The sequence below is a fragment of the Mustela nivalis genome, assembly GCF_964662115.1.
Source record: "Mustela nivalis genome assembly, chromosome: 11".
In the NCBI taxonomy this organism is placed as follows: Eukaryota; Metazoa; Chordata; class Mammalia; order Carnivora; family Mustelidae; genus Mustela; species Mustela nivalis.
The window spans coordinates 29,400,646-29,427,757 of record NC_139030.1 but is presented as its reverse complement, the minus strand read 5'-3'; the positions used below and the strand labels follow the sequence as shown (position 1 = coordinate 29,427,757).

The following is a 27,112-nucleotide window of genomic DNA, read 5'->3' as shown; positions in this document are numbered from 1 at the left end:
AGTTGTTGCCGTCTTTTCCAATTAATGCCTTCTGGAAGTCAAGTCTATACTGAGCTTAAAAAACAGACAGACAGACAAAAGCCAGAAAGCAGCAGTTAAGACACTCAGATCAATAAGGCTTCCTAAATTCACCACCCTTCAGACCAGAGTTAAGAAATTCCACTCAAAGGACATTCGAGTCATTAAATCCAAAACCTGTTCAAAATAAAAGGACAAAAACAAAATCAAAACACAAAAACTCCATGGCTTTATTTAAGAAGTGCTATTTAAGCTATAAAGGATTTCCTGTTGGTCTTGTTTTCAATCATTTTATAGTGTTCTTTTGTTCTTGCATTACTCTATATCCAAATAATCACATATGTAAATGACTCAGTACAACAGTAGATGCCACTGACAATATAAACATTATCATTTATCCAGAAGCATTTTATGCTCATGCAAAAATGGCATTAAAAGCTTGTGGTCAGATCAAAAAACCACAACTATAATTGTTTATTTATATAGCTCACCATTATTCTGTAGCGTAAGTTTACATTTTCAAAAATCTCTAAACATCGCTGAGTTGGCCTTAGAAGAGTGAAAAATGCAACGCTCGCCTAAATGATTAAAGACAAACAACTTAGGTCCAAGCATGCAGCACGATGCTTTAATATGGAAATTATTTACTTTGCCCTGGCTTATAGTTTTCATTTTGATGCTGCCCTTGAAGCTAGCTCCATGATAACAGGGCCATTCAGTGGAATTTCTGCATTTTTCTCTGTAGTTCAGGGCAGCTGGTTTCTTTCCTCTCGAAGCAGAAAGCTAAAGTATATTTATCACTCTAACAGTGACTCAAAACAAACAGGAAGTCTTCATCAGCCGGCTCCTGGGCATAGCTGATATTAGGTACTGGCAGAAAGGAAACAGAGACCTCATTCTGTGGAAGTCCGACAGAATGTTCATGCAGATGCGGCGATAACAAAGTTAGGGATGCTCCAAATGACCACCGTGTTCTCCCAAGATTAAGTGCCCTCGCAACGCTCGCCAGTTTTCAGAGTCTGCGAAAATTCCTCAGGAGTTTTCCTTTCCATTTCAGTTTGAAAGAGTAGTTTGAACTGGATACCACGAGCCTTGTGAACCTATGCGCCAAAGAAAACCTGGGAGGGAGCTATTCTGGGAGATTTGGCTTTGATCTGGTTGCTAGGAAAAAGCCCTGCTTTTGTCTGCAAGTATTCTGAATGGCTCCTTCAGTCAGAATGAGGCCTGCAGGTCACTGTCTGAATTAAGTGAAGAGGATTTTTTTTTAATGCTAAAAATGAAGTTGTCGCTGTGTGCCATAATAAAGCTGGAGAGAGAGGACGGTGCCGCTGAGCAACGGCGACAACTTAAACTCCAAGGTAGACTGTGAAAATCACCGAAGCGCGCTTGCAGATCAAATGCATGCAAATATTCCTCAGTGGCACGTATGTTCCTAGAGACGTTTGCTCTCACCTCCTTTTTCAAAGAAAACCTGTGTCGGATTCAAAGCCCACTTTGTTTTGATTAATAGACATTTTTGCTATCAAACAATGTTTTCACCTTCTAAACAACTAGAAAGGTCAAACATTCACACCTAACTTTTTGCAGCTAAACCCAACTCGAAAGGGGTGGGGGGGGGGGAGACTGCAAACTACTGATACTGAATCAAAAATGATTAGGTAACACACTTTGGGAGGTCCTTTAAGAAAATTTTTTCTTTATTTGTTGACTAATCTCCTTGTTTATGATAATGCCCATACCTTTGTAGAAGGACTTTACAGCCATTATCTAATCTTCTCAGATCCTGGTGAGGTAGAAAGCGAGCAAATCTTATCTCCATTCTCCAGATGAGGACGCAGAGACACAGGGAGGTTGAGTAACAAGCTCACATTTTAAGTGGTACATTCTCTCCAGTTGGAAAAATGACAGTAGGGCTCCGGCTTTGCTTTTCCGGGAATGGGGCTGGCTTTTCACCCAATCACTCACATGTTCACCAGCCCCCTTTCAGGCCAGCATTTCTACCGTGACCAGACTGAATCGCCACACAACCTGTTGGAAAAGTACGCAGCCTCCTGGCCCAAGTGAGGCTCACACCCTTGACCTTCGTTTCTTCGGTATCTGGTGCCAATGAACTGAACCGCACACTGAAAGCCACAGTAGCCCAAAGCAGAATGGGACCAATCCAAAAAGCTCCATCACTCCCTTCTACATAATTCTGGAAGAGGAAAGAAGGCATTATAGTTCATGAACTTACTAGCATCGCTGTCTCTCAAGTTTGAAGCATATTTTACATTCCAAGCAAACCGTAACATATGCAATATAAAGGCAAAACTAAGAGAGCTGAGAGGTAAACTACATGAATAAGAATTTAACCACAGTAAGAAAAAAATGAACGAAGGGAAAGCGTACCAAGGCCAGCACCTTCAGGACCACAGCATCTTCATGGGCATGCGGAGTCTCCTCCCTTGTCTTAGTGGTATAGGTCAAGCCGGTAGACATAGAGAAAGGTAAAAATGAGAGCGATCCTTCTCCAAATATTATCAGTCACCCCTCTCCTGCACTCTCACTCTTTTTAGGTTTATTGAGATATGATGGATATCCTCTTTTAAAGGAAGTAACGACCCTGATTGCACAGGAGACGTTCTAGGGAAAATATATGCAGAACAACTGTAATGTTAACCAGACACAAACCCACCACCAGGTGAGGGGAAATTATCTCCTGAAAACAGGCTGGGGAAGTCTCTATTCTATCCGAGCACCTTCTAGAGGTTTCAGACCCCGGAAGGCAGCCTGGCCTATCTTCTGGAATACAAAATTCCCTGCAGAACACCAGGCAAAAAAAAGTTCAGGAAGCTCAAAACAGATGCCACTGCCAAAAAAACAGAAGTGTTCTCAGGGCAGCATATTCTCTCCCAGAATGTTTCCTAAGTTACTCAAATTTCTTCTCAAACTGCAGATACAGTTGTGTATCGGTGAACACTATGAAAATGTCCTTAATCTAGCTCAGAAAGCTACACAGCTGAGCTCGGTTTTGGTATCAAGTACACAGATCCTGAACTCTGCCAATCCAGAGCTACCAAGTGCTCCATGCCCAGCTCCGAATGTGGAGAAGGACTGAAATGTCTTTCCAGATCCATGAAGTGGCAACAGGCTAGCAGTACCCATTAGCCAGACCACACACTGGTTCTTCGAGCTTTGCAGAAGACCAACACCCCCAAGACCCCCAGCCAAGTGGGACCCAAACCCTGAGGCTTGCACTGCCCTTACTTCTTCACTGCTGCCTTGTGCAAACATTCCAGCAACCCAGGAGAACTTGACATTCATTTCTCACAGTGTCACCATGGCTAGAGCTAAGCAAAAGCCAAAAATGAATTAGGTAAATATAGGAGTTTCGGGCGCAAATTCAGCAGGTGAATTTATTTGCAAATTACGCTTTTGAAGCTTCTCATTTAAGATTCTCTTTAGAGACATGGTAGGGAATTTTATCATTCTTAAAGTAAAGCAAAGCAGTATTTGATTTCAATATTTGGTGCATAGCCAATCATACAAAAAATACTTAATAAAAGAATCCTTTTTGAAGTTATTATGCATTTATTACAGGATTATCGATTTCAGTAATGAGAATTTTATTGTTAGTATTGGGTTGACATGAGACAATTTTTTTCCTGGAGATTTCTCTATCATTTAATTGAGTCACCTTATTCCTTCTGCCCCAATACACAACTGTTCCTGTTATTCTTTGAATTAATTTGGATAAAAGCCTTCTACAAAAGCCATCTTTCTGGATCCACAACCTCCTCTCTGAGCATTTGTTAACACATTACATTATACTAAAGTGAATCCACCCACAAGAAATTAGACAATCTATCCTGGTTTTAATATTTTTTGAAGGCTTACAAAGTGCTAATCACTAAAGCAGTGATTCCAAGCCCTAGTTTTGTGATAGCTTGGGGTATCTCCAATTGCCTCATAGATCTTAAAAAAACAAAATTCAAAAAAAACTTTCAAAAGAAAATTAATTATAATTTTTATTTCATTTGAAATATAAATATCTGCCATTGCAGATAGGAAGTGTGTGTCATGGTAGGACTTGGTGGTCTGGAGTCTTGTTAAAAAAGAAAAGAAAAAAACAAGCAACAATAACCCATTGAAACTCCTCAAAGCTCAAAATCATTATGCTTCCCCCCCACCAAAAGAAATACTATTCTTATTCCTAGGAACAGAAATTCCAACACACACCTTCTTACAGGCACAAAAAGGAGCTGGGACAAAAACCCATTCCAGGACATTTCCTCAAAAAGAATACAAATAAGGTGTGTCACACATTTTCATGAATAAAATAAACATGATAATATCTAATAATACCATTGCGCTATTATACGTGCCTAAATTACAGTTGTACTAAGAAATGAGAAAATCCCTGGAATAGGACCAGGATTGCTTTTTAATTGTCCATTAGAAAAAGCAAAGAATAAAATCGCCTGCTATGATTTCCTTTTGAGATCATTCACCTTATTTTTAAAATACGAAATCAAAAACATATTGAGAGGCATGGTGAGGCTGAGCAATGAAACCGAAGCAAACTGTCTCCTCTCCTCAGCTCAGACTCAGCAGCTACAGCAAGCCCACAGTGCCAGCTTGAGACTGGCAAGGCAACTAGCATTGCACAAAACAAAATCTTAATTTTTCAGTTCCAAGCTGATTCCACTGAGAACATCTCTCTCGTCTCACCTTTTCTTTCTTTCTTTTCTTTTCTTTTCTTTTTTTTTTTTAATTTTCCTGAATCGAGATCTTTCTATTTAAGGATGTTCTTCCATTATGCGAGATGCCCCCTAAGCCAATGGAAAAAAAAAAAAAAAAAAAAACGATGACGCTTTTATTTCACACAAAGATTCCTCTCCCGGGGCCATATTCCATGAATGAATAGCTTGTAGGACACACCGCTAATAATAAACTCCACCAACTGTGCCAACACAAGTGTGAGAAATGCACAGGGAGGCAAAGGCTGGCCAAAGGAATTCTCCCATACCTGCAGCGGCTGACTCCTTCCAAGAAAGCTGTTGAGTCCGCTTGCTTACATACTCGCTTATTTGCCAGGAAGGTATTCCTTTTAAAAAGTAAAAATAAATAGTTCCTACAACCTCCTTCTTGTCTTGGAGTCACTATTTCTACTAGAAAATAAACCTGTAAACCCCATCTGTTAAGATACTGGAGAACTCTACTGGACAAAACATACCAATATTTGTTGTAGGAGCAATCCCAAACTGACTAGAAAAGGAACTGGGAACAAGGAGGTCATTTCCCATTCAAATTTAAATGTCACCACAAAATACTGTTGAAAAATCAGACCCATCAAGAGTGATTGCACATGTCACAGACTCATCTCTTCTGATTTCCCTAACACTTATATGAGAGTGTTACTGTCACTGAACTGCCTGGATTCCAAAGAGCATTCCAGTTGAGCTCTCACCCACCCTGTGGACTAACTAACACCACTGTCTTCTCCTTTTAAATCTCAGGTTTGTCCCCCTCACTCCCCCACCCCACAACACAAAATGCTTTTCGTCTACCTAACCACCCTCGGTTAGCTGGTATGCAAAGAAGAAAGCAACTTGGTCAATTGTTGAAATGGAACATAATTAGAAAATATAGCCGCATAATTTAGTCCACAATCTACCTCACTTACTGGATAAAACCTAAGTTTCTCCCCATTACTCAAGCCATCCTCATTCCCATTCTTTTCATTCATTCTTCATCTATTTAACAAGTATTTATTGAGCACCTACTACATTCAAAGCACTTTGCTAGGCACTGAGTTTGTAGCACTGGAGAAGACAATGCCAGTCCCATTCTCTGAAGCCAAAATTCTCCTGGAGAGAAACAGACAAAGATGGAGATTGTCTTAAATAACTTTGGGAAGTTATAAGAAATACAAAGAAAAAAAATTGGATGGAGACACACAGACTAATTTGAAAATAGTGACCTTCATAACAAGTGAGGGAAGAAAATAGTCATGGTTATAACATTTCAGGTTGGTTGTCCAGAGAAGGGCTCTCAAAGACTAAGATATTTGAGCTGATATTCTGTTAGAAGAGCCAGTCAAAAAACAAAAAGAAAAAGAAAAACAGAAAAAAGAGTAAAATGCCCTAGAGTGAGAACGAGCTTGGTGATTCCAAGGAACAGAAAGGAAGCAAGAAGCCTGAAGCATAATGAAAAGCAAAATAAAGTAAGCCTGGAAATCTGAAGGACCTGGAGCTTGGAATGTGTTCTAAATGCAACAGACAGCCTTTGGAGGATATCAGACAAGCAAGTGACTCCATCTGACTGAGACTTCCAAACCTCGCAAAGGCTAAGGAAGGATCCAAGAAGGGCAGATTCAAGATATATTTGAGAGTAAAAACAAGAAAAGGGATTAAAAAAAAAACTGCCTTTTTTTTTTTTTTTTCACTTGAACAGATGAGTAGATGGTAAGTCATAACAGATGGAAATGTTTGGGAGGAATATTAGTCCCTTTCTTCTAGGTGTGAAAGGTAGAGACTCACTTAACCAAATTCGTCCCTCAGTGGTCCTTGGACACATGAAAAATGGACTTTTATCAGCTTTCCTTATGTTCTAGTGTCCTATTTGAATCACATTATTCTAGATTGCTGGCATGTTTTTCTACTCCATTTACATCAGTTTCAAACCCTAGTTTAATATCCAGCTCCTCTAAGATTTTGCTGATTAAAACTCTTCTTCTAATGATAATGCCTTATTAATATCCATTCTTTTCATTTTTATTTTAAATCTTTTACTCTATTTTATACTTAGCTCTACAGAATTGAGACAAGATCCTTTGGCCTTCCTCTCTTTTTCAGACCCTCCAACCCGCCCCAAACCCCCGCTCCCCCCAGGCCTACTTCCCAATGCAACATATTCCCAACAGCCCACCAAGATCTGTGTTACCCACCCTGAGCTTGGCTCCCTCTCCCCCCACCCATTACTGTTCCAGAAAGACTCCCCCTCTCCTTAGCTCCACCTGCCACACAGTCCAGTCAATGTTTTAAGACCTAGATCAAGGGACCTCTTTCCAAGAACCCATTGTTGACCCCTCCCCAATCAGAGGTGATCTCTCTCTCCCATCCCCTAGGAGGCAGTGGAGTATAATGGTTGATGTCTCAGGCTCAGGGGTCAGATTCTCAGTTCACAGGCCCACCTCTGCCTCGGGCTAAGCTGCAAGCCCCTGGGTAACTCATTAATATGTATAGATCTCTGCAGATTCATCTGGAAAGTGTATGTGAGGCAAGGGATGACATAAGAGTACCTGTAACTCAGAGTCCTAAGGATTGAGATAACACACCTGAAATATATCACATAGCCCCTGACACATAGTAAGGACTCTCTGGTACTCCATATTTTTGTTATTTTCATTTCAGCATTCTTTGGCTTTCTGGGAAAAAACAGTCTATACTGTGGTTGCCTTTAACCATCAGATTAAAAGCTCCCAGAAAATATACTGGTGCTTTCTTGATCTTTCTATTTAGTAGATATTTTATGAATATTTATTGATGAATGAAGGTGAACATAAAATAAACAATTTTAGGGGGGCGCCTGGGTGGATCAGTAGGTTAAAGCCTCCGCCTTCAGCTCAGGTCATGATCCCAGGGTCCTGGGATGGAGCCTCGCATGGGGCTCTCTGCTCAGCGGGGAGCCTGCTTCCTCCTCTCTCTCTGCCTGCCTCTCTGCCTACTTGTGATCTCTGTCTCTCAAATAAATAAATAAAATCTTTTTTTAATAAACAAACAAACAAACAAACAATTTTAAGGATTTTCATTTCTTTTTCCCAAATATATTGATTCTTCTTAAAGCAGAAATGACACCTTTTCATCTATTTTAAAATTCCACATTGCTCATTATACACAAATACTGTGTAGTATAGTATACAGTCTATATTTTAAATAATTTTTAAATTTTCTGAATTGGTAAACCTTCCTGTTCAATACAAGTAATGCATATATCATGCTAAATTCACCAGGAATTTAGAAACAGAAAACTATCTCTTCATTTAACCTAAACAGAAGGAATTACAATGGGGCACCATTCCAGCTCACAGAAATCTTCAGGCCTCTGAAGACCCAGAGTCAGGCAGGAGGTTTTTGTTAGTGACATGTGCTCTCTCATCTACATCAATTAATGTTTATTGGACAAAGCATGGATGCTGTGTGTCTTGTACACATTTTCTAAATGTGAAGACACTATGTCTGCTATCTTACCTGTTAAGAAAGACATCACTCATGGCCATAGTAAATAATAAAAAACACACATATCTCTATAGATTTATGAATAGTATTGTATCTCATCTCACAAGAGAAGAAAACCCTTTAGTGAATAGGTAGATCTTGATGGGCTTTGCAACATGACAAAATCTAGTAGAGAAATAGAGGTAAAGAATGTGGATTTGAAACTAATCGAAGGATCAGTTGTGGCTTACTTTTTTAAAAACCTAAAGACGGCATGCTAAAAGTGGGGTAAAAACGATTAAAAGATAAACTTGGAGTCTCTACCTCTTTCTTCACAAAGCATCACTTACTCTGACAAGGATTTCCTATAGTTTCTGGTAAACATAATGTCCTGAACTTTGTCCTTCTATTATCCCACATCTCAATAATTACAGATGTAAATCATACAACCCTACCCAAAGAATGTCATTTTTCCCTACTGATGAGCTAGGGAAAGCTCCATAATAATTATGTCCCAATATACTCCCACCGTAGTTTTTGTCTGTTCTTCTGTTTTCTTTGTCTTCGTTCACCCTTCTGTCCTTCGTTTCTTCCTTCTTTTCTCTCCTTTTTCCTTCTGAATTTTCCAGCACTTGTGAATAATTTGGTCAACCCTTCCAGCTGACCGTCTGTGTCTTCAGTCACTCGTCAGCAGCTATATTCTTTTCCACAGATTGAGTTATTTAACTGTGCAAGTTCTTGTCTCTAATACACACTCTTTTTTCCCTGGTTGAGTTATAACACATACTTTTTTCATCAACCTCTAAAACAAGTAACAAAGACTCCATTCTTACACACAAACTCAAGAATCCAGGGTAAGTTCTCACGGAGCATCCATTTAACTCTCAATATTTCCATGTCATGATCTACCTATATGGCAGACCCTGAATTGTGATTTAAAAAACAAACAAACAAACAAACAAACAAAAAACACCTTGTCCAATTCTATCGGTATAATCCCTGTCTCTTGATGAGATAACTATTGTCTGTTCTGTTTCTTAGTTTCTACATACTTCTTTGTATCTTCAGAGATTCACCTCTAGTAGAGCCTCCTTGGATTACACAATCCAATTAAATAAAATGTTGGCCTATGTCTTTCTTCCTCATGGATTATTTCTCTGCCTAGCTACTAGTAGTTATCTTTCCATTACCATTCCAGTTAACTACATGCCAAAACCATAATCTCAAATACATTTAAGTATTCAGGTCTATTCTGAAAGTGACGGACCGCTCCTAATTTTGCCTCCCATATTTACTCCTCAAAATAGCTGTAAGAACATATCCACTCTTGCCCCTCCTGTTTGGTTGTTTTTTGTTTTTGTTTTTTAATCTCCCTCCTCAATAAAACGTATATTAAAATAAAGGATATTTATTTTAATTTGTCAAAATTGATCTTTGACTGCATTTGTTGGCCTTTTGTCTACTGAAAAACTGGAACATGGAGAGCAATGAGTAAAAGATATTTCTGGAAGGAAAGACATTATCTGACATAGAATTATTGTAATAATAGAGCTCTTTCCCCACCTGCTTCAAAACTAACTCAGAATTTAGAAACTGAAGTACAATTACTTTAAGTGGAAATTTAAATAGAAAGTAAAAAGTTCATCTACCTTATTTCTTAAGTAGTAAGCTCCCACAAAAGTGAATTTTGTCTATTTACTGCTGAATCTCCATGCCTAGGACAGTGCCTGTCACATAACAGAGGTTACTTCAATAAACAAATGTAAAATAAGTGAGCTTCTTTACCCAGAAAAATGTTGAAACTTGTTTACTAGCTGTCAAAAGTAGGTTCCTTCATGCATAAAATAGTATCAACTGTGTAACTTGCCCCCACTTCCTCCTTTTGCAGAAAGCCAACAAAAGAACTGTAACTTTTTACCTAAGGATCAAAGGTGTCAACCTATTGGCTCACATTACTTTAAAGTCTTGGATAACAGTCTTTGGTTATTTTTAGATAATTTCTTTTGTTTCAAGCTTGAAAAGAAGTATTAACAAAGATCAAAAAATAAATCACTGATTCAGAGCAGGAAAATGCATATTAAGAAGCTCAAAATATAGTATGTAGAGGCTGTGAGCTAACCTTCCCAGAATACAAGTCAGATCTAGCTTTAGATACTAAAGTACTATATCAGTCCCACTTGGGACCCATCAACATAAAAGGAATAAGGAGAGCTTAGAGAGTTGAAAGTCTGAAAAGGAAAGAGAAAAACAATTTAAAAATTATAGAGTGACCAGGCATCCTCAATACCTAAACCCATAAAGCCAAGAGGTAGAAAGATACAACCAAATTGTAACAACAGATAACTCTAGATTGTGAAATTTTGGGTGAGTTTATTCTCACCTGTAATTTCCAAACATTCTACAGTAAGTATTTAGAACTAGTGCAGTCATAAATAATAATAATAACAATAAAAATACATATACTTTTAAAATCGAGGGGGAAAAGCCAAGGGTAAAAATCAGATGATAGATGAAGAAAACTTAAAGAATTAAGATTACATGGGCAAAGGAGAGAACGCATATTGGTGACTTAAAAGTCTTCATTATTTAAAACAACCACTTACCTAAATCTATTGCAGAACACATGGGATGGGCTTATTTCTTACTAAATAATCATACACACGTGTGTGTGCCTAAACCTACACATACAACATATACACGTGCCCATACACATTCTTACAGGGAGTGAGGCTCCTAGAAAAAGGGTAAAGGCACACAAACCGTGTGAAAAAGAAAAAGCGCCTCTAATTAGGACATCACTTAAGCAGCAATTCTCACAGACTGACGAGATGTGAAGAAGGGAGAACAGGAACAGAGGAAAAGGAGTGGCCCTTCCCAAGAGGACCCAGAAGGATGTCAGGACAAGGAGACCTATTTCGAATTAATATTGAAATACAATGCCTCTTGTACCACAATCAAGGTATGCCCATGGAAGTGTCCGACGTGTGAACGTGCCCTCTGGAGCAGGAGAATGCTCAAGGATCACTCACCTACCATCTTCCAGGCCGAGGGTTCTGGATAGCCCAAAACGATACGGGATTAAGCCGTCTCTCTCCTAGGGTGATCAGAAATGGAAGGTCTTGTCAAAAAGAAAGAAAGGACTCCAAATTAAGCTCTTTTTTGCTCCCCGAAGCTGACTGGAAGCACTCCTCCTAGCTCCCCATCTTGATCCAAAATTATCTGGAGGAAAACAGACCCTAACCTAGTGTAACTTCCTCGACCCGTCCTGAAGCGGAGGAGTTGTGTCAGTCTTCACAAAACGGCTACTTGTGTCCAGTTTTTCCCTTTCCAGTTGTCACAGGAATAGTAAAGAAGAAATCAACATTATCCACATAATAAGAGGTGGCCTCTCTTAAGGATCATAATTGCAACAAAAAGACATTTATCAAGAAAACGTGTTTACTCAGAGGCATCGCCCTACCAGCAGAAATACCAGCTCATTGGCAGGTGCTATGGTGAATTGGGGAGCGAGCCGGAGGACACATGGGATTTCCCTGGTTCTGGAAATCACATTGTATGGGTAGTTGTCTACCTTCGACCTCAAGACAATTGACCACATATGTCTAGGATTAGAATGTTTCAGGTCAATTCAAACCTTCACACTGGATCTGGACCAAGCAGATACAAACCACAACCAAATCTAAACCTTTCCTTTAGGACGGGAGCCCCTTCTAAGCTCTCCAATTTCCTCAGGCAGTGCTACAGCTGAAAACACAGCCAAAGAGTAGTTAACAACAAATTCGACTGGCTTCATTCTTCATAGAGGAATAGTAAGGATTTACCCCAGCATCAACAATGTGTCAGTGACTACCCGGAACCCTCCTCACCCTCTGTTTCTTTGGGATCCTATAGGAGGCGGTTCAGTCCTGACTACTCTCTCTAAAGTTCAATTTGAAGAAATTCAAAATTCCTAGGGAGTCCCCCACCAGCAGTAGTCAGAGAGGTAGATCTAGAATAAGTCCAGGAGTAACCCAGCCCCAGTCACTTCAAGACAGATGAAGGCTACATAGTACAATTGGATAAGGAAGACGGGAAAATCGTCTTATTATGAAGGCCCGCATCATGACTTCGCATCAGAGCAAATTCGGATGGAGTTCCAAACCTGAATCATTCTCTTCAGGGTTATTGACCCATCTTATCTGGTTCTCACGCAGATCACTCAGTCATACTCTCTCTCCATCCCTCTCAGCTCTACCCTCTGCTCTCCTAAGACAGAATGGGTGCACGGAATTGGTAAGAGGTGACAGATCAAAGGGCAGCGTCACCCTGCTTGTCCCAAGGTGTTAGCCCTAGGGCTGACCTGCTACTCTCACTTCTACCCACAACCCTTTTGTTTTCTGATATGTACCGAAGCTTGATCAGAAACCTTTCCCTCTCCCCTTCTCCCCACCCTGTCTTCCTTTTCCTATCTCATCCCCTCTATGTGCCCACGCACTCACACAGACACACCTTCTCGCATGGAGCCCTGTTGCTTCAAAGGGCATCAAGTTCTCAACAGAGAGAAAAGGCAGCCTTCAGACCTCACTGAAGTCATGTACTTACACCCCAAGTCAGAACCTGACCTGGTTCGGGGGCAGTTTCCACTTACTAGTTTCGCAGTTACTCCTCAATACCACACAGAGATCCATTTCAAATAACTTTTCTTTAATTGGAGCTTGGATAGCCCACATTTAAGGGCAGGTACTAAAACAAGCCAGAATTTTTTTTTCTGCCTCACTTCTTTCAATACGGCTGGCAAAAGATGACCAAAGTAACCCTTGCGCCGGTTTCTCTTTGTTCTCCATGACTTGGGAACCTGCAACAACTCGGCTACATGTCAAACAATACAGAACTGTTTTGGTGGTAGCAGCAATGTGCCCGTGGGGAGCAGGGCCACACAGGTGCTGGAGAGGCCCCTCTTTAAACATCAGCATTGCCTCCCAGATGTGTCCTTCTTAGCATCTAACACTCGGTGATGCCAGGAAGCAGTCTCTCCACCTGTCTTAGGTAGGGAGCTCTCCACTCCGCGCCCCTTCTGGTCTGTACTGAAGAGATGGGAAGGGAAAAGCCTCAAAGGTGGGGAGTTACAAGTTTATGTGCAGCAACGAGGCGGCCATATCCTTCTGCTTTCCCCTGAAAAATCAAGCATCACCTTATCGTTTCCTCACCAAGATTAACTCCTGCTTCCTGAAGAGTATTTCTGAGGTAGAAAGCAGAGGTGGTGAAAAAAGGGGGAGCTGAAAAGTCCAATCTGTCAAGCTCCATTTTAGAAGAAAGGAAAACTGAAAAGTGAACGTATTTAACATGAGCCATTTCCTGCACTCAGGAGGGAAGAAAGCACGCTAGTAACTGTGCAGGAGGAGATCCGCACTGGTGTTATCTCTGACCTGCAGCTTAGCCCCAGTGTCTCAGCTGCCAAAAAGCTCCCATTCAACGTTGTGCTGAGTTCATCAATGCTCCACGTGTCAGGATCCTAACAGGAAAAAGCAGGACAGACAGTCTCTCCATTCAACCGCCTGGGGACCCCATGACAACTAAAATCCCTTCGCAGACCGTCCGTATCAACCTTCGGCAGGTCAGAGCACGCAACCCCTTCAGAACCACAGGCTCAGGCCCACACCCTTTCCCCTTGTCAACATTGTCACTTTAAACAGAACATCGGGCCTTATCACGAAACCTGAAGTAAGTATGACAATTAAGATGGATTGCAAAGCCTGCTTGTGCTTCACAATTAACAATCACTTGGCAGCGGGTTCCACGCAACTGTTGGGGGGTATGGCAAGAACTTTATCCCTGCTTAGTGTTGCATTAGCATATTTAGTAGGCTGCAAGACATAATTCCTAAGATAGGAACATATTTTTGTCTTTTTTAAAAATCTGCAACTAAGCTATAATATGTAGAAACTCTGCACCAGGCAATCAACGTGCAAACGCCAAGACAGAGCCGGGGAGGAGGACGGCAGGGAAGGAAGTGCGCCCCAGCGCGGAGGCTAACCCCGACCCGGGACTGCTTCCGGTGTCACAGGCTGGCTGGAACACTGTGGCAGAATTTAGTGGGAGCTGGTAGTGCCCCAGTGCTGTTGACATCAGGTGACCACTCCGTCAGAGCAGACCTACATGCTTTAATCCCACATATGGGGGGGTGGGGGGGTGGGGGGGCAAACAACAACAACAACAACAACAAAAAAAAAAAAAAAAAAAAAACAGAAAAAAAACAGACCCTGAGATGACCCTAGTGGTTCCGTAGCAAGCTCTGCATTTTTCAGAAAAAGCACCTCTTCATTCTCAGTCTCTGAGTAATAAGCAGTGCTGATAAAAATCACAAAGACACTTCACGCCACAAATGTAAGGCCTCTTCATCAAACTTGCCATTATTTTCCCGTTACTTGCTGGCCCATCTGCCACGCTGATGAAAAGGATCGGCGAACACCCAAACTGGACCAGTTACTGAAAACACAACCGGAGGGACCGCCCCAAACTTCTCCAGCGTGCTTATTACGTATGTTCAGCCCGCAAGTCCAAGCAGGCCCTGGATGGGGGCTGGGGAGGGAAAGAAACAGAGCCAGATCTTTCTGAGATAGCCAGGACTTTGTCTTTCTTGACATCTGGGCTGCAAGAAGGCAGGATATCCTGCCAAATATACTACAGCTGTGAGACCCACCTTGTGATTTAAGACACTGCAGAAGCTGAGGAGCACAGAGGACATAGGTGTGTTTCTGAGAAAGAGACCTCACCCTTTACCTCCAGCAAGAGAAAACACACGCGCATGCGCGCGTCCGCACTCGAGCGTGCCCGCACACCATCAGTCTAGGTGAGCAGCTCTCCAGTTGCATAAAAGAAAGCATATGAAAGTAACAAATGCAATTTAGCACACAAAGTCTTTCTTTACAAAACCAGGAGAGTAGCAGATTAAAGCACCTGGCAGTCTTGGCAGGCCAAAAGAAAATCTAAGCTGTGACAAAACAAAACAGGTGTACAGGTATAAAACTCTTGCTTTCCAATAATGCCCCTCTCTTCACTGGAATGCTTTGACAGGTGCAGAAGTTCAAGTTACAGTGGGGAAATGGCAAATAAATACACAGCATTAGCGTCTGACGTGCTTGCTGAGCACCGGGGATGTTAATAACTGGCAAGGTACACTAATCTCTGATTGCAACATTTGGTTTACCTTAATCTGGAGGGACAGCTGTATTAAAGAGGGAATTATACTAATCAGTTCAAGGCCCTTGCATATAAAACTTCCCATTAGGCTTAAAGTACACCAGCTTATGCTCATTCTCTAGGAGCCTTACATCTGGTTCTGAATAAGGCTGCCTCTCATTTGCAAGGTACAAACTGAAAACAAGGGGGAGGGGGGCTGACAGTTGCTGGAGGATGGGTGATAGAAGAGTAAGCTACTAATTCTTTGAAATTTTTAACAGCACAAAACTAGCTTCTAGGCATCTTAATACTAAAAGAAAAAAAAAAAGAAAAAGAAAAAAAAAAAGCATGTGTTATCAACCCTAGGCCATTTTTTCCTGTTACCGGAGGTGACCAACATAAAATAAAATTGATGATGTCAGTCAAAAACAGCTAAGCACAAAGCTTGGCTTTGTTATCTTAAGTCAGAAGGTATGATAGGCCATGCCATATGGCTCTAATCCGCCTCTATCTCCCATCACCTAACAGGAAACCTTCATGTAGCATGACCTTATTTGGCTGGTTCCAGGTTAGGGCTGCCCAAAGGGGATTTTTCTGTTTCTGCTATATCCAAAGGTTTATGTTGATTTTTTTCTGAGCCCTGCAAACTATAAATCCGACTGATTACTCTGCACTCTTTTGCTTGACTGAGCCTTTACAATCAGACATCCCCGTTAACAATAAGCTCCTAATGAATCAAACATCTATGGCATTAGTTTCACCTAGCTGCCTCTTTCCCATGCACTGTGCTGCTTTGTCAGACCTGGTTTGATGAGAAAAGCTAGTGACACTTGCTGCACCTATTGATAAACAATTCAGTAATGAGGGGCATAACAAAAATTACCTAAAACAACCTGATTAAAAATGACAGGCAAGGCTTATTCTATTGCTCTATAGCGAAGGTAACTCCAGCTCTGCATAGGGAAAATAATGAGGTAAAAGGAAATTTCCTTTTTTTTACCAAGGACTTCCCTTCTGAATGTGTGTTTATGGTGAGATTAAATTTTTCCAGTGATGTTTGAAATTCTTTTAGGTTATGTGATTATCAATAATGGTAGGGACTCAGAGAGAATTCAGGATGCTTGCCTTTCAACTTTCTGAGATGAACTCCCTTTTTCTGCTTAAACTTTCAGAATAACCAAACTAACTTTCTTTCTTCAATATGAGTTTAGTCATTGAGAAACTCAACAGCATAATGTTAATAATTAGGGGAGTGTAGTGTGGGCAGGAAAAGAGAAATTCTAAGATGCAAAAAAATAAAATAAAATAAAAAAGTTTTGGGACAAAGTAAAAGAAATTGCATGAATGAAATCCTCCCCTTAAAAGGAATAATTTCACCTTACCACGGACATTGAAGCTCCTTTTATCGGGGTCACCCAGCAGACCTTTGCAACTCGAAACAAGCTTATACCCAAAGGAGGCCAGGCTCTTGTGAAAGCTTGATTCAAAGACAGAAATGTGTGGGTTTTGCAATTGTGTGGCAGCATGTTGGGAGGGTTTCCACCAGTGCACAGATGCACTTGAAAATCAAATATGGACACGGGGAATGTTTTTTGGAGATGGAAAATGAGTGCTGATGACATGTTTATACTTCGCAGATGGATCCAGTACAGAACCATTTTTTGTAAAGACACAATATCCACCATTTGCTGAAAAAAAAAATTTTTTTTTGAGCAGCTACAAAATGGTGGCACAAAACGTGAATATTCCCATGATCCATGCCCCACCTGTTCCTCGGTCTTACAACTGTCTTCCATCCTGACTGTAATCAATGACTGTTGTAGTCTTATTTTCTTTTCAAATGTTATCCAAAAGAATATGAAAAAAGAAACACAAAACACAAAGGCATTTGGAAGAGCAAAATGATTTGCAATTAATTTGCTACATATGAAAAATTGGAAAATGACAAATGCTATTAAGTAACAAATGCTGAACCGGATCCTAAAAACTGCATTTTTAATTGGCATATTTTTTCCTTAAATTTGATACCAAATCAATTTTTGAATGTTTTCTATCTAGAGTCTAGAGTGGCTCCTTCATTCCTTCTTTTGGCCCCACCATAGGTCCCTTAGGTATTTGAATCTCTGGAAATTACAAATGCTGAGCATGGTATTAATACTATTTATTGCCTTATTATTGACACATTATAATGATAAGTAGTATCAATTATAATAACATGGAAAGGCACAATATGTATAGGATATGGGCTTATAAGAAGATAATCTACAGCATTAAAGTGCCAAAAAACATTAATAACATGATAAACTCTGCTCAATTGAAGTTATCAGAATAATCAAATCTTAGCTTATTGACACCATCAGTATTATTAAACTTGCCACCCCAGGTGTGAAATATTGACAAAAGTGACCCACTTCAAAAATACAGTAACTATAAAACAAGGAAGAAGCTATGGGTCAGAAACATAAAAGTTAATAGCTGAATAATTTAAAATAACAAAATCTGAACACATTTTCAGACCTGATGAATGAGTATGTTTTCCAAGTATGTTCCAATACATGACATTAAAGTTAATTTTTTTCTGAGTTTTGGTCAGACAAATTAACTTTTCCTGATGTTTTACCCTTCTTGCCATCTGTATTCATAACCTACTGAATTCCACAGCTAACCTTGAGTCAATCATATTTTTATTCTAAGTATTAGTCTGAAGTTAAGAATTAGAAATAGAATATGAATCACAGCAAATGGTCAAGCCAGCGAAGACTAGATAACAAAATCTTGAGAATATACATAAATCGACATGTTCTTTCAACCCTGTAGTTTTCTGGCAGTGTACCAAACACAAATCTGTCGACCTACATCCTGTGATTCTACACCCTGTTATCATCTTGAAACTAACAAAACCCTGTGTACCCTTCTCAAAATGAAGTAAGTACTCATTTTTACTGCTGGATTTTTCACACATGTGAAGAAAGCCGAAACATTTATAAATCCTTATTTTTTTTTCTATCCTTCATAAAAACAAAAGTTTTAGTCATAAGCTTAAGGTACTCTTAGAGTTCTGCAGAAAATGTTAGTACTCAGCCTCAATTAAACTTAATCAAACTTTGAAACAGTCAAGAAATATGAAAATATATCCTGTATATATGATGTCATGATGTTCTTAATAATCATTCAGCAAATGCATAGGACATAGAACTGGGGGAAAAAATAAGAGATCACTTGTTTCCATTTACTTAAAATATTAGGGAAAGGAGATCTGAGAAGTAATAGAACTATGCAACTTCACCTAACTAGATTGCTGGGAAATTGTATTTCCTGAGGTCTGCTTTATTCTACCAGACCATTTTGTTTGCAAATCTTGCAGTGTTTGATGACAGTGGACTAAGTTATTGGTCACCTATTCGCTAAGTATTATATTATCATATTATTAATACAGAGTTCAGAGAATATCACACTTAGAAAGTCATTGTATAATGATATAAAAATTAATAAACTAGGGACGCCTGGGTGGCTCAGTTGGTTAAGCAGCTGCCTTCGGCTCAGGTCATGATCCCAGCGTCCTGGGATGGAGTCCCACATCGGGTTCCTTGCTCGGCAGGGAGCCTGCTTCTCCCTCTGCCTCTGCCTGCCATTCTGTCTGCCTGTGCTCGCTCACTCTCCCTCTCTCTCTCTGACAAATAAATAAAATCTAAAAAAAAAAAAAAAATTAATAAACTAGATTCTGCCAGTTCCAGTTCCTAAATTGTTGCCTAGCTATAAAGCCAGCACCTCTTTAAGCTAACTAAGCTATTAGTCAGTAAGTTAATTATGTGATAATATATCAGGTCCCTGGTAACAAGCAGAAGTTATGTAAGGATGCTGTTAACCAAAGAATACCTTAAATATAGGGACCAAGGATGTTGATCTGGCTTGAGACCGAAGAGATCCAGGGACAAAACACTCACTTTGTAATCCTAACCATGCCACAGATGACTCATTTAAGGAAGAACTAGAGAGCTTTCCTATATCAAAGTCAACACTGACTTGCAAGGTAGTAAAAGGTCCGAGCTTTTTAGAGCTAGAAGTTCATTACAGTCCACTATTATCTTCTTGGCATCTTCTAAATAGAACAGCCAATATTCCCAAGTAAAGCTATCTTTACTTAACAAAGTTGAAGCAGTTTTCCCGAGTCCTAAGTTTAAAGGTGATAAAGCATGGCGATCCCACAAGCCGATTAAGCTACTTCCCAAAATGCTCACTGGTATCTACATAGTAACTGGTGGAGGTCCATGGCTCATCTCTTCTATCCCTAACTTCTGGTAGTGGTCCCAACTCTGCCACCCATTATAGGTAGTAGATGTGTAGAAGAAAACATGTTTCTTTTTGCTGTGAAAGGGTATGGGTTCATCAGACGTTTATATTCCAAGAATCAAAAAGTTCTGAAGCAAATAATGCTTGGCATAAGTACAGAGAAGGGAAAGCTTCCATCAGTAAAATTCACAAATGTCTACCCAATGATGATACTGAATAGTTCTTAGTTCTTATATACAGCTTTACCATCTATGATATTTATCTAATGCCTTTACATCGGTTGGGTGCTATTAACCTAAGAACAATTTAAATATAGAGATACTGAATGTCAGATATGGCTTTAGGCACTTTGAGACAAGATGCTCTGGACTTTCCTAAGTTTGGTCTAAGAAATATTCTGGATGGAGTGTGCTTCCCACTGTGAACATTACTTACATAAAGGTGTATATGAGTCTAATTTTCCTACCTGGGTCTATTATGTAATATTTGTTTATTCACATTCAGCCACACTGATTCATATATCCTAATCTTTATTTTTTTTTAAGGTTTTATCCATTTATTTGACAGAGATCACAAGTAGGCAGAGAGGCAGACAGAGAGAGAGAGGAGGAAGCAGGCTTCCCGCGGAGCAGAGAACCTGATGCAGGGCTCTATCCCAGGACCCTGAGATCATGACCTGAACCGAAGGCAGAGGCTTTAACCCACTGAGCCACCCAGAGGCCCCTATATCCTAATCCTTTTTTTAAAAGATTTTATTTACTTATTTGAGAGAGAAAAATAGAGAGAGCACACAAGCAGGAAGGGTCAGAGGAAGAGGGAGAAACAGACTCCCCACTGAGCAGGGAGCCAACACAGGGCTTGATCCCAGGACCCTGGGATCATGACCTGAGCCAAAGGCAGACAATTAGACAACTGAGCCACCTAGGTGCCCCTCGAATATCCTAATCTTAATTAGCGTTTAGATATAGTAATTGGTACATAACTAAACATATTATTTTCTGTTACTTACATTTTAAATAATCCACTACAATTCAGCCAATCAAAATAATTTAACCTGTAGGCAAGGAGAAGTTTGGTTCTGCTGTACAAAAGCTTCAAAACTATCCTTTGGGATCACCTGGCTAGCTCAGTCAGTAGAGCATGCAATTCTTGATCTTGGAGTCATGACTTCAATCCCCACCTTGGGCCTAGGGCTTACTTAAAAAAAATTTATATGTATTATATAATTATTACATATAATTACATATTTTGTATAAAACATTATACATACTTTATTACATAATTTATATAAAATATATACTTGAGTATATATAACTGAGTAGAATGATATACTCAATATATAATTGAGTAGAATTTTAAACATTTGTACACATGTTGAGGTTCCTTTAGTTTCTATGGAATCTGAAAGTATTCCCCGCATGTTGAATGGCAGAACACTAGACTTTTATAGTCTGCAATCTAATATACAAAATCTACTTTTGCTTGTTAGATAGCTTCCATTAGTAACTATAGGAAGATTAAGTATGTTATTTTTCATTGGTATAGCTAATGCTGCCAGAGATGGCTCTGAGATGGTGGTAATCTCCACTTTCAGTCTTGAGGGTCTACCAGTTACTATAGTTGCCACAAGAAACTAACAGTTACTAATAAGCACAAACAGAAATTGCATACGAATATCCCTTCTCTTGTTCTAAGCTAACAACCTCATGAAGTTTTTAGAAACTGCCATACAGTTGGATTCCTCACTACATGGCAATTTGAAGAGAATTTGAAATTCTACCAATAGAAATTCAGGAAGATTTGCATGGGTAAACCCCTACCTCTACATCAAGGGATATAATAGGATAAAGATGATAGGTTTATAGAACTGATCCCAAAATGCAGTCAGTTTGTAAGAAGGTCAAAATTTTAATATTTATGAAATATGTTAACTTTGAGAAGATTGGGAGAGTCAGGCAGAGGAAAGCTGCCAAGGAAACATTCCTCCCAACCTAAGTTGTAAAGGAGGACTAGTAACTCTTCCACCCTTTTCTAAATGGAGAACAGTTGTGGCTGTTCTGAGTGGCCTCTCCCTGTCTCCACAAAGGCACATGTTTACTCTATTTGACCATTGAACTCTAGCATGCCCATACCGCTCTAATCATGTGCTTACAAATGAAATCTTTCCACTTCTCTTTGCCTCCAGTAGATTTAAATTAACTGAAGTCACCATATTTCATTGAGGACCATGCTATTACATTGTTCCAGACAATGTCTTAAATTATATGACTGTTAAAATTTTAACCTTTTTCAAATAACACATCTTAAAAGATGCTAAAGTCAATTGTTTAGTAAAGCAGATCACTAAAAGTTTGAACTTACTGAAGTCAATTTAAATTATATTCCACAAGACTCCAGTTAATTCATTCAGTGTATATTTATCAAGGCCTACCATGTGTAAGATACCATGAGCCAGAACAGACATAGATTCATAGAGCTCCAGGTCTCATAATAAAACCAAAACTTCAAATTTTTGCTCAACTGTAAGTTGATAGAGGAAGCATTTTTTGCCTTTGTGTGTGTGTGTGTATGAAAATTTATCACTACTATATTTCATGAACAAAACTTATTATCTTGACAGACAGCTGGGTGGCTTCTGACTCTTGATTTTAGCTCAGGTCATGATCTCAGAGTTATGGGATCGAGCCCCATATTAGGGTCCCCACTCCGTGTAGAATATACTTGTCCCTCTCCTCTTTCTCTCTCCCTCTTTCTCTCAAATAAATACAGTCTTTTTTTAAAAATTAAAAAAAAAAAACTATGATCTTGGTCTTTTTTTCTTGCCTTCATATAAAGCCAAAAGAGAGGGGGATTGACCACTTAAACAACCATAAAGCAGACTGCAGGAATGTCACCAACAGCACAAACATTGTGACCAAACCTAGTAACCAAAATTTTCCTATTTTTTCTTAATGCATAGCCCAAGGTGGCACTTGATCTCACCACCCTGAAATCATGACCTAAGCCAAAAACAAGAGTCAGAGACTTAACTGTCTGTGCCCCCCAGGTGCTCTAAAACAAGAGCTTAAAAAAAAAAAATTGCCTTCTTTGATATAAACCAGTTCTGGTCCCTACTCCCTACCCAATCATCTCTTTAGCTGTTCATACTAGAATTTGTCAAAGAAATGTTAATTTCTAAGAGCTTTATATGGTAGTTTCTATAGAATAGTAGCTTTAAAAATGGGCTTTGGAGTCAGGTCAGAAGTTAATGCTTATCCTACCACTCACTAGCTTCATGGTCTTGAAGGAAATCCCTTAGTCCTTCTGAGTCTCAATTTCTTCGTCTATGAAATAGAAATGTTGATTCTTTCTTGGTGATATGTTGAGGACTAAATAAAACATTATTCATGTATCCTTTAGCATGTACCCTCACATGGAGTATGTGTCCAAATAAAAAGTAATGGAGGTTAGGTGATGGGGATGTGCATGATGTGCTTTTAAAGCAATAGGACTCTGTTTTAATAGCAGGGACATCAGCAGAATGGTCTTCCTCTGATAATAAGAAAAGTAAACTTCGGTGGAACCAAAGGAAGCAAAGCATCCAGACTCAGAGCTAGGAGAGGGCCATGGTGCTGGGAAGAAGATAGCATCGGGGTGTCTTAGTTGGAGTTACCCTAAAACAGAGCCTGAGATGAGGAACTGGATGCATGTTGGTTACCCCTAGAAACAGGCTGAAGAAAATGTACAGAATGAAGTAGGCTTGGTGGAAAATCCAAACAATCTACATAAGATCCCTGCATAAGATAGATACCTACATAACCGTGCTGAGTGCTTCTCAGATCTACCTATCTAAACGGTAAGTGGTTGAAATGTTTGTCCACAAGCTCCTGCCTCCCATCCGTTGAGGGCTGCCCTTGATGGTGTTAACTATCTCCCACATTTCCATGCCAACCTTGAGGAAGCATTGAGCAGGCTTCTCCAGTTCTGGAAAAGGCTCTGAGCCAGAAATTAGGAAGACTCAAACAATACTCTGGAGGCCTGGGCTTGTGAAGAACCATTCCTGAAGCTACTGCTGAAACTGGAAGGAGGCCTAGAGGATGAGAAACAGGACCCTAAAACTTTTCTGCACAAATAGTCTTTCTGACAGACCATAAAAAGCGCCAAGACAGGGAAAAATTGTTACAGACTAAATGTTTGTGTTCCCTTGCCAAAGTCATATGTTGAAACCTTAATGTTTAATGTGATGATACGTATTAGGAGGTGCGGCCTTTGGGAGATGACAATTAGGTCATGAGGGTAGAGTGCTCCCTAACAGGATTAGTGCCCTTGTCAGGGACTGAAGAGATCAGAGTCCCCTGCTCTCCCCCACATGAGGACAAAAGAAGATGGCCATTTGCAATGTGAAAGAGGGCTCTTGCTATACCCTGGCCATGTCAGGACTCTGATCTCAGACGTCCAGCTTCCAGAACCATCAAAAATAAATTTCTGTTGTTTATCCACACAGTCTATGATACTTTGTGATGGCAGCTCAAACTATTGAGAGACTCGAACACTGGTTTCAAAGATACATCAGATACATACTTTTCTCTAAGTTCTAGCTTAGGTTCTTTCATAGCAAGTAGATTATGATGAACAAAGTTCAGTGCAATAAAATAAAAGTGTAGGGACACAGAATCTTTACTTTCCCAGAAGCTCCAACTGGGATCTGAATTGCAGGGGTTTCCAACTTGGTTACCTATGTAGTCATAATATTGCCACCAAAGAAAGATGTGGCTTCACAAAGATAATATATTCTCAATGCCTCATTCAGTTCTCTATCCCCATAACCAGGAAACACTCCAGTCAGAGCCTGATCAGTATGGGTAAGCCAGACTCCTCTGCCACCACCTCTGAAATCTCCATTATATTAGTCAGGCAGAAATTACTATATACTTGAAATGACGAGTCACAGCTTATGCAGGGAACGTGATGGGGGAAATTAAACTCAGCATTAATGAGTTAAAAAGCATTTGGCTTCTATTTGAAGGGGGTAAACTCATTGCCCTATCTAATCTGACAGTGAAAGGTAAGATGATTTATAAGTGACAATTTATAATTTATAAATAATTAGATTGTCCATTCAATGCGTGCTTGCAATTTCTACCCAATCAGAGTGCCACCTAGGGTTCCCTGATAAAAAGTGAACATGGCACGGGACATGTTTATATGAACAAATATTCACTATTGATCAGAAATTCAAATTTAATTAGGAATTCTTTACTTTTATTTGCTATATCTGGCAACTCTATTGCCACCTCCAAGCACATACAAAGAAAGAGCTACTCATTAAAATGAAACTGCAAATGTTCTGGAATGTTGTGCTAAAGGTTCTTGGAGTTTTCAGTAGCAGCAACATTTCAATAAACTGACATGTGAATTAACTTTAACAATTTACATATTGTTTCCTTGGGCACATTTCTAAAAACTTTTCAAAGCATTTCAATAATTTATTTTGTCACAACATGGCAATTTGTAGAGTGAAAAAACACTGTGATAGTAATAGGGAAACTCTTTTCAAATAATACCAAATGAGCCTTCAAAAAACTGCCACTTACTTGTTAAGAGTCAAATATGTGTACTTTAAGATGTTTTCATAGGATTCACCTAAATATTCTTTCATAAATAAAATCTAAATCAACTTAAGTCCCAGAGCGGTTCTACAGAATTCTTTGATGAAGAGAAACATCCCAAAACCACATGCAGAGTCACCTCATTTTATTTGCAGGATTCTTGTTCCAGCTCACCTTCCAAAACAATTTCAGTCAAGTAGAAATGTTCTGACAATCCCGGCTCTTAGAATGGCAAATAATCCCTGCCTTTTCATTCACTCGCTCATTACCTCTCTAAAAAGTGAATGTGCAGTTACCAGAATTTTATACAATTAGTTCTCCAAGAGTGTTTTAAATGCAAACCTATAAGAGGAAAGTAAAAACAAATCAAAGTTAATTGTGACTGGCTGGAACAAAATGCTTAAATCGATACAAGGATGGCTCATCTGCTCATCATTTACCCATTACCTGGGAGACGAACACCTCCTGCTGTGCCTGATTTTTGATACAGATTTACCATTGCCTGCATTCTGCAGACACATGCTAAGGAAGCCCAGACCTTCTCTGACTCCCTGTCTCATTATCCTCTTAGCACTTACTGACCTAGTCATTGTTATTTTTTCCCTGGCTCTTGTATTCTTCTTTGCAAGAGTGGCGTGCACGGAAGGAAAACTAGAGTTAAAAAACTTTATAAAGAAGTTCAGGGCCTTCCTGTAAAGCAGTCAGAGGAGGTGTCAGTATCTGTGAATTACTGACTTCTCTCAACCAGCGTCCCACTGACTATTGTGATTTTCAGAAATCCCCACAAGTAGAAAGCAAGTCCTTTCTTTTTTTTTTTTTTAAAGATTTTATTTTATTTATCAGAGAGAGAGAGGGGGAGAGAGCAAGCACAGGCAGACAGAATGGCAGGCAGAGGCAGAGGGAGAAGCAGGCTCCCCGCCGAGCAAGGAGCCCGATGTGGGACTCCATCCCAGGACGCTGGGATCATGACCTGAGCCGAAGGCAGCTGCTTAACCAACTGAGCCACCCAGGCGTCCCAGCAAGTCCTTTCATAAGGCATCCCTTGAAAAAAATGTTGTTGTTGTTAAGGTATTAGATATAAATGAGAAATAGGGGCGCCTGGGTGGCTCAGTGGGTTAAACCTCTGCCTTCAGCTCAGGTCATGATCTCAGTGTCCTGGGATCGAGTCCCGCATCGGACTCTCTGCTTGGCAGGGAGCCTGCTTCCTTCTCTCTCCTCTCTCTCTTTCTGCTGCCTCTCTGCCTACTTGTGATCTCTCTCTGTCAAATAAATAAAATCTTAAAAAAAAAAAAAAAAGATACAAATGAGAAATAGAGCCCTCTTACCTGGAAGTGTGAATGTCTTTAATGGAAGGGTGCCTGAAAACCCAACACGCAGTATCCAGGTGCAGCAAAATCTGGCTTTTGGAGGCCACGCAAACTCTTAGCTCTCATCAGTAAAGCTGGTGTTGATAAAGACATTTCTAACCTGCTGCCTTTCTGGAAATGCCTGTCACCATAGCCAAGTATCCAAAAAATACAATATAAAATGTATCTGCCATTGAAAGTTAACATGTATCTCTGAATTAGATACACACACCAAACTTCGTATGTCTGGACAGGATGATTGTGTTGATACACTAACTTATTTTTTAGGTAATTTTCCATATGAAAAGCTTGCAACTACATGTTTATTATTATTATTATTATTATCGATGATTTCCAGGTAGGGGACTCAAAAATTCTTGAAATAACTGATTTTTCTTATTCTTTTTGGCAAATAGATGATGTGTGACTGCTATCTCCATATATTTACTGGCAATTGTCTTCTTTTTGCTTTCTGGCTTTTTTTTTTTTTTTTTTTAACTTCTGTATATGGATA

At 39.7% G+C, this 27,112-nt stretch overlaps 1 protein-coding gene across 4 annotated transcripts in view; it reads right to left on the bottom strand.

Annotated features, from left to right (window-relative positions):
* Positions 1-224: 224 nt before the first annotated feature.
* The window catches only part of LOC309843774 (uncharacterized protein), an 80,102-nt gene continuing 53,214 nt past the window's right edge, over positions 225-27,112 (bottom strand). Inside the window, exons 7-14 of one of the 4 annotated variants that reach the window (XR_014300330.1) lie at positions 25,427-25,594; positions 11,246-11,310; positions 9,866-9,943; positions 5,784-5,867; positions 5,027-5,104; positions 4,729-4,829; positions 2,407-2,466; positions 225-2,212 (exon numbers count right to left, since the gene is read on the bottom strand). Coding sequence is in view for 2 of the 4 variants with exons in the window: in XM_082689519.1 (XP_082545645.1) it covers positions 5,789-5,867; positions 11,250-11,310 (140 nt within the window). In the remaining 2 variants the exon portion in view is untranslated. Of the gene's footprint in view, positions 2,213-2,406; positions 2,467-3,264; positions 3,348-4,728; positions 4,830-5,026; positions 5,105-5,783; positions 5,868-9,865; positions 9,944-11,245; positions 11,311-25,426; positions 25,595-27,112 lie in introns of all 4 variants that reach the window. The other 3 variants (XM_082689519.1, XR_014300333.1, XM_082689520.1) reach the window with 3 other exon arrangements.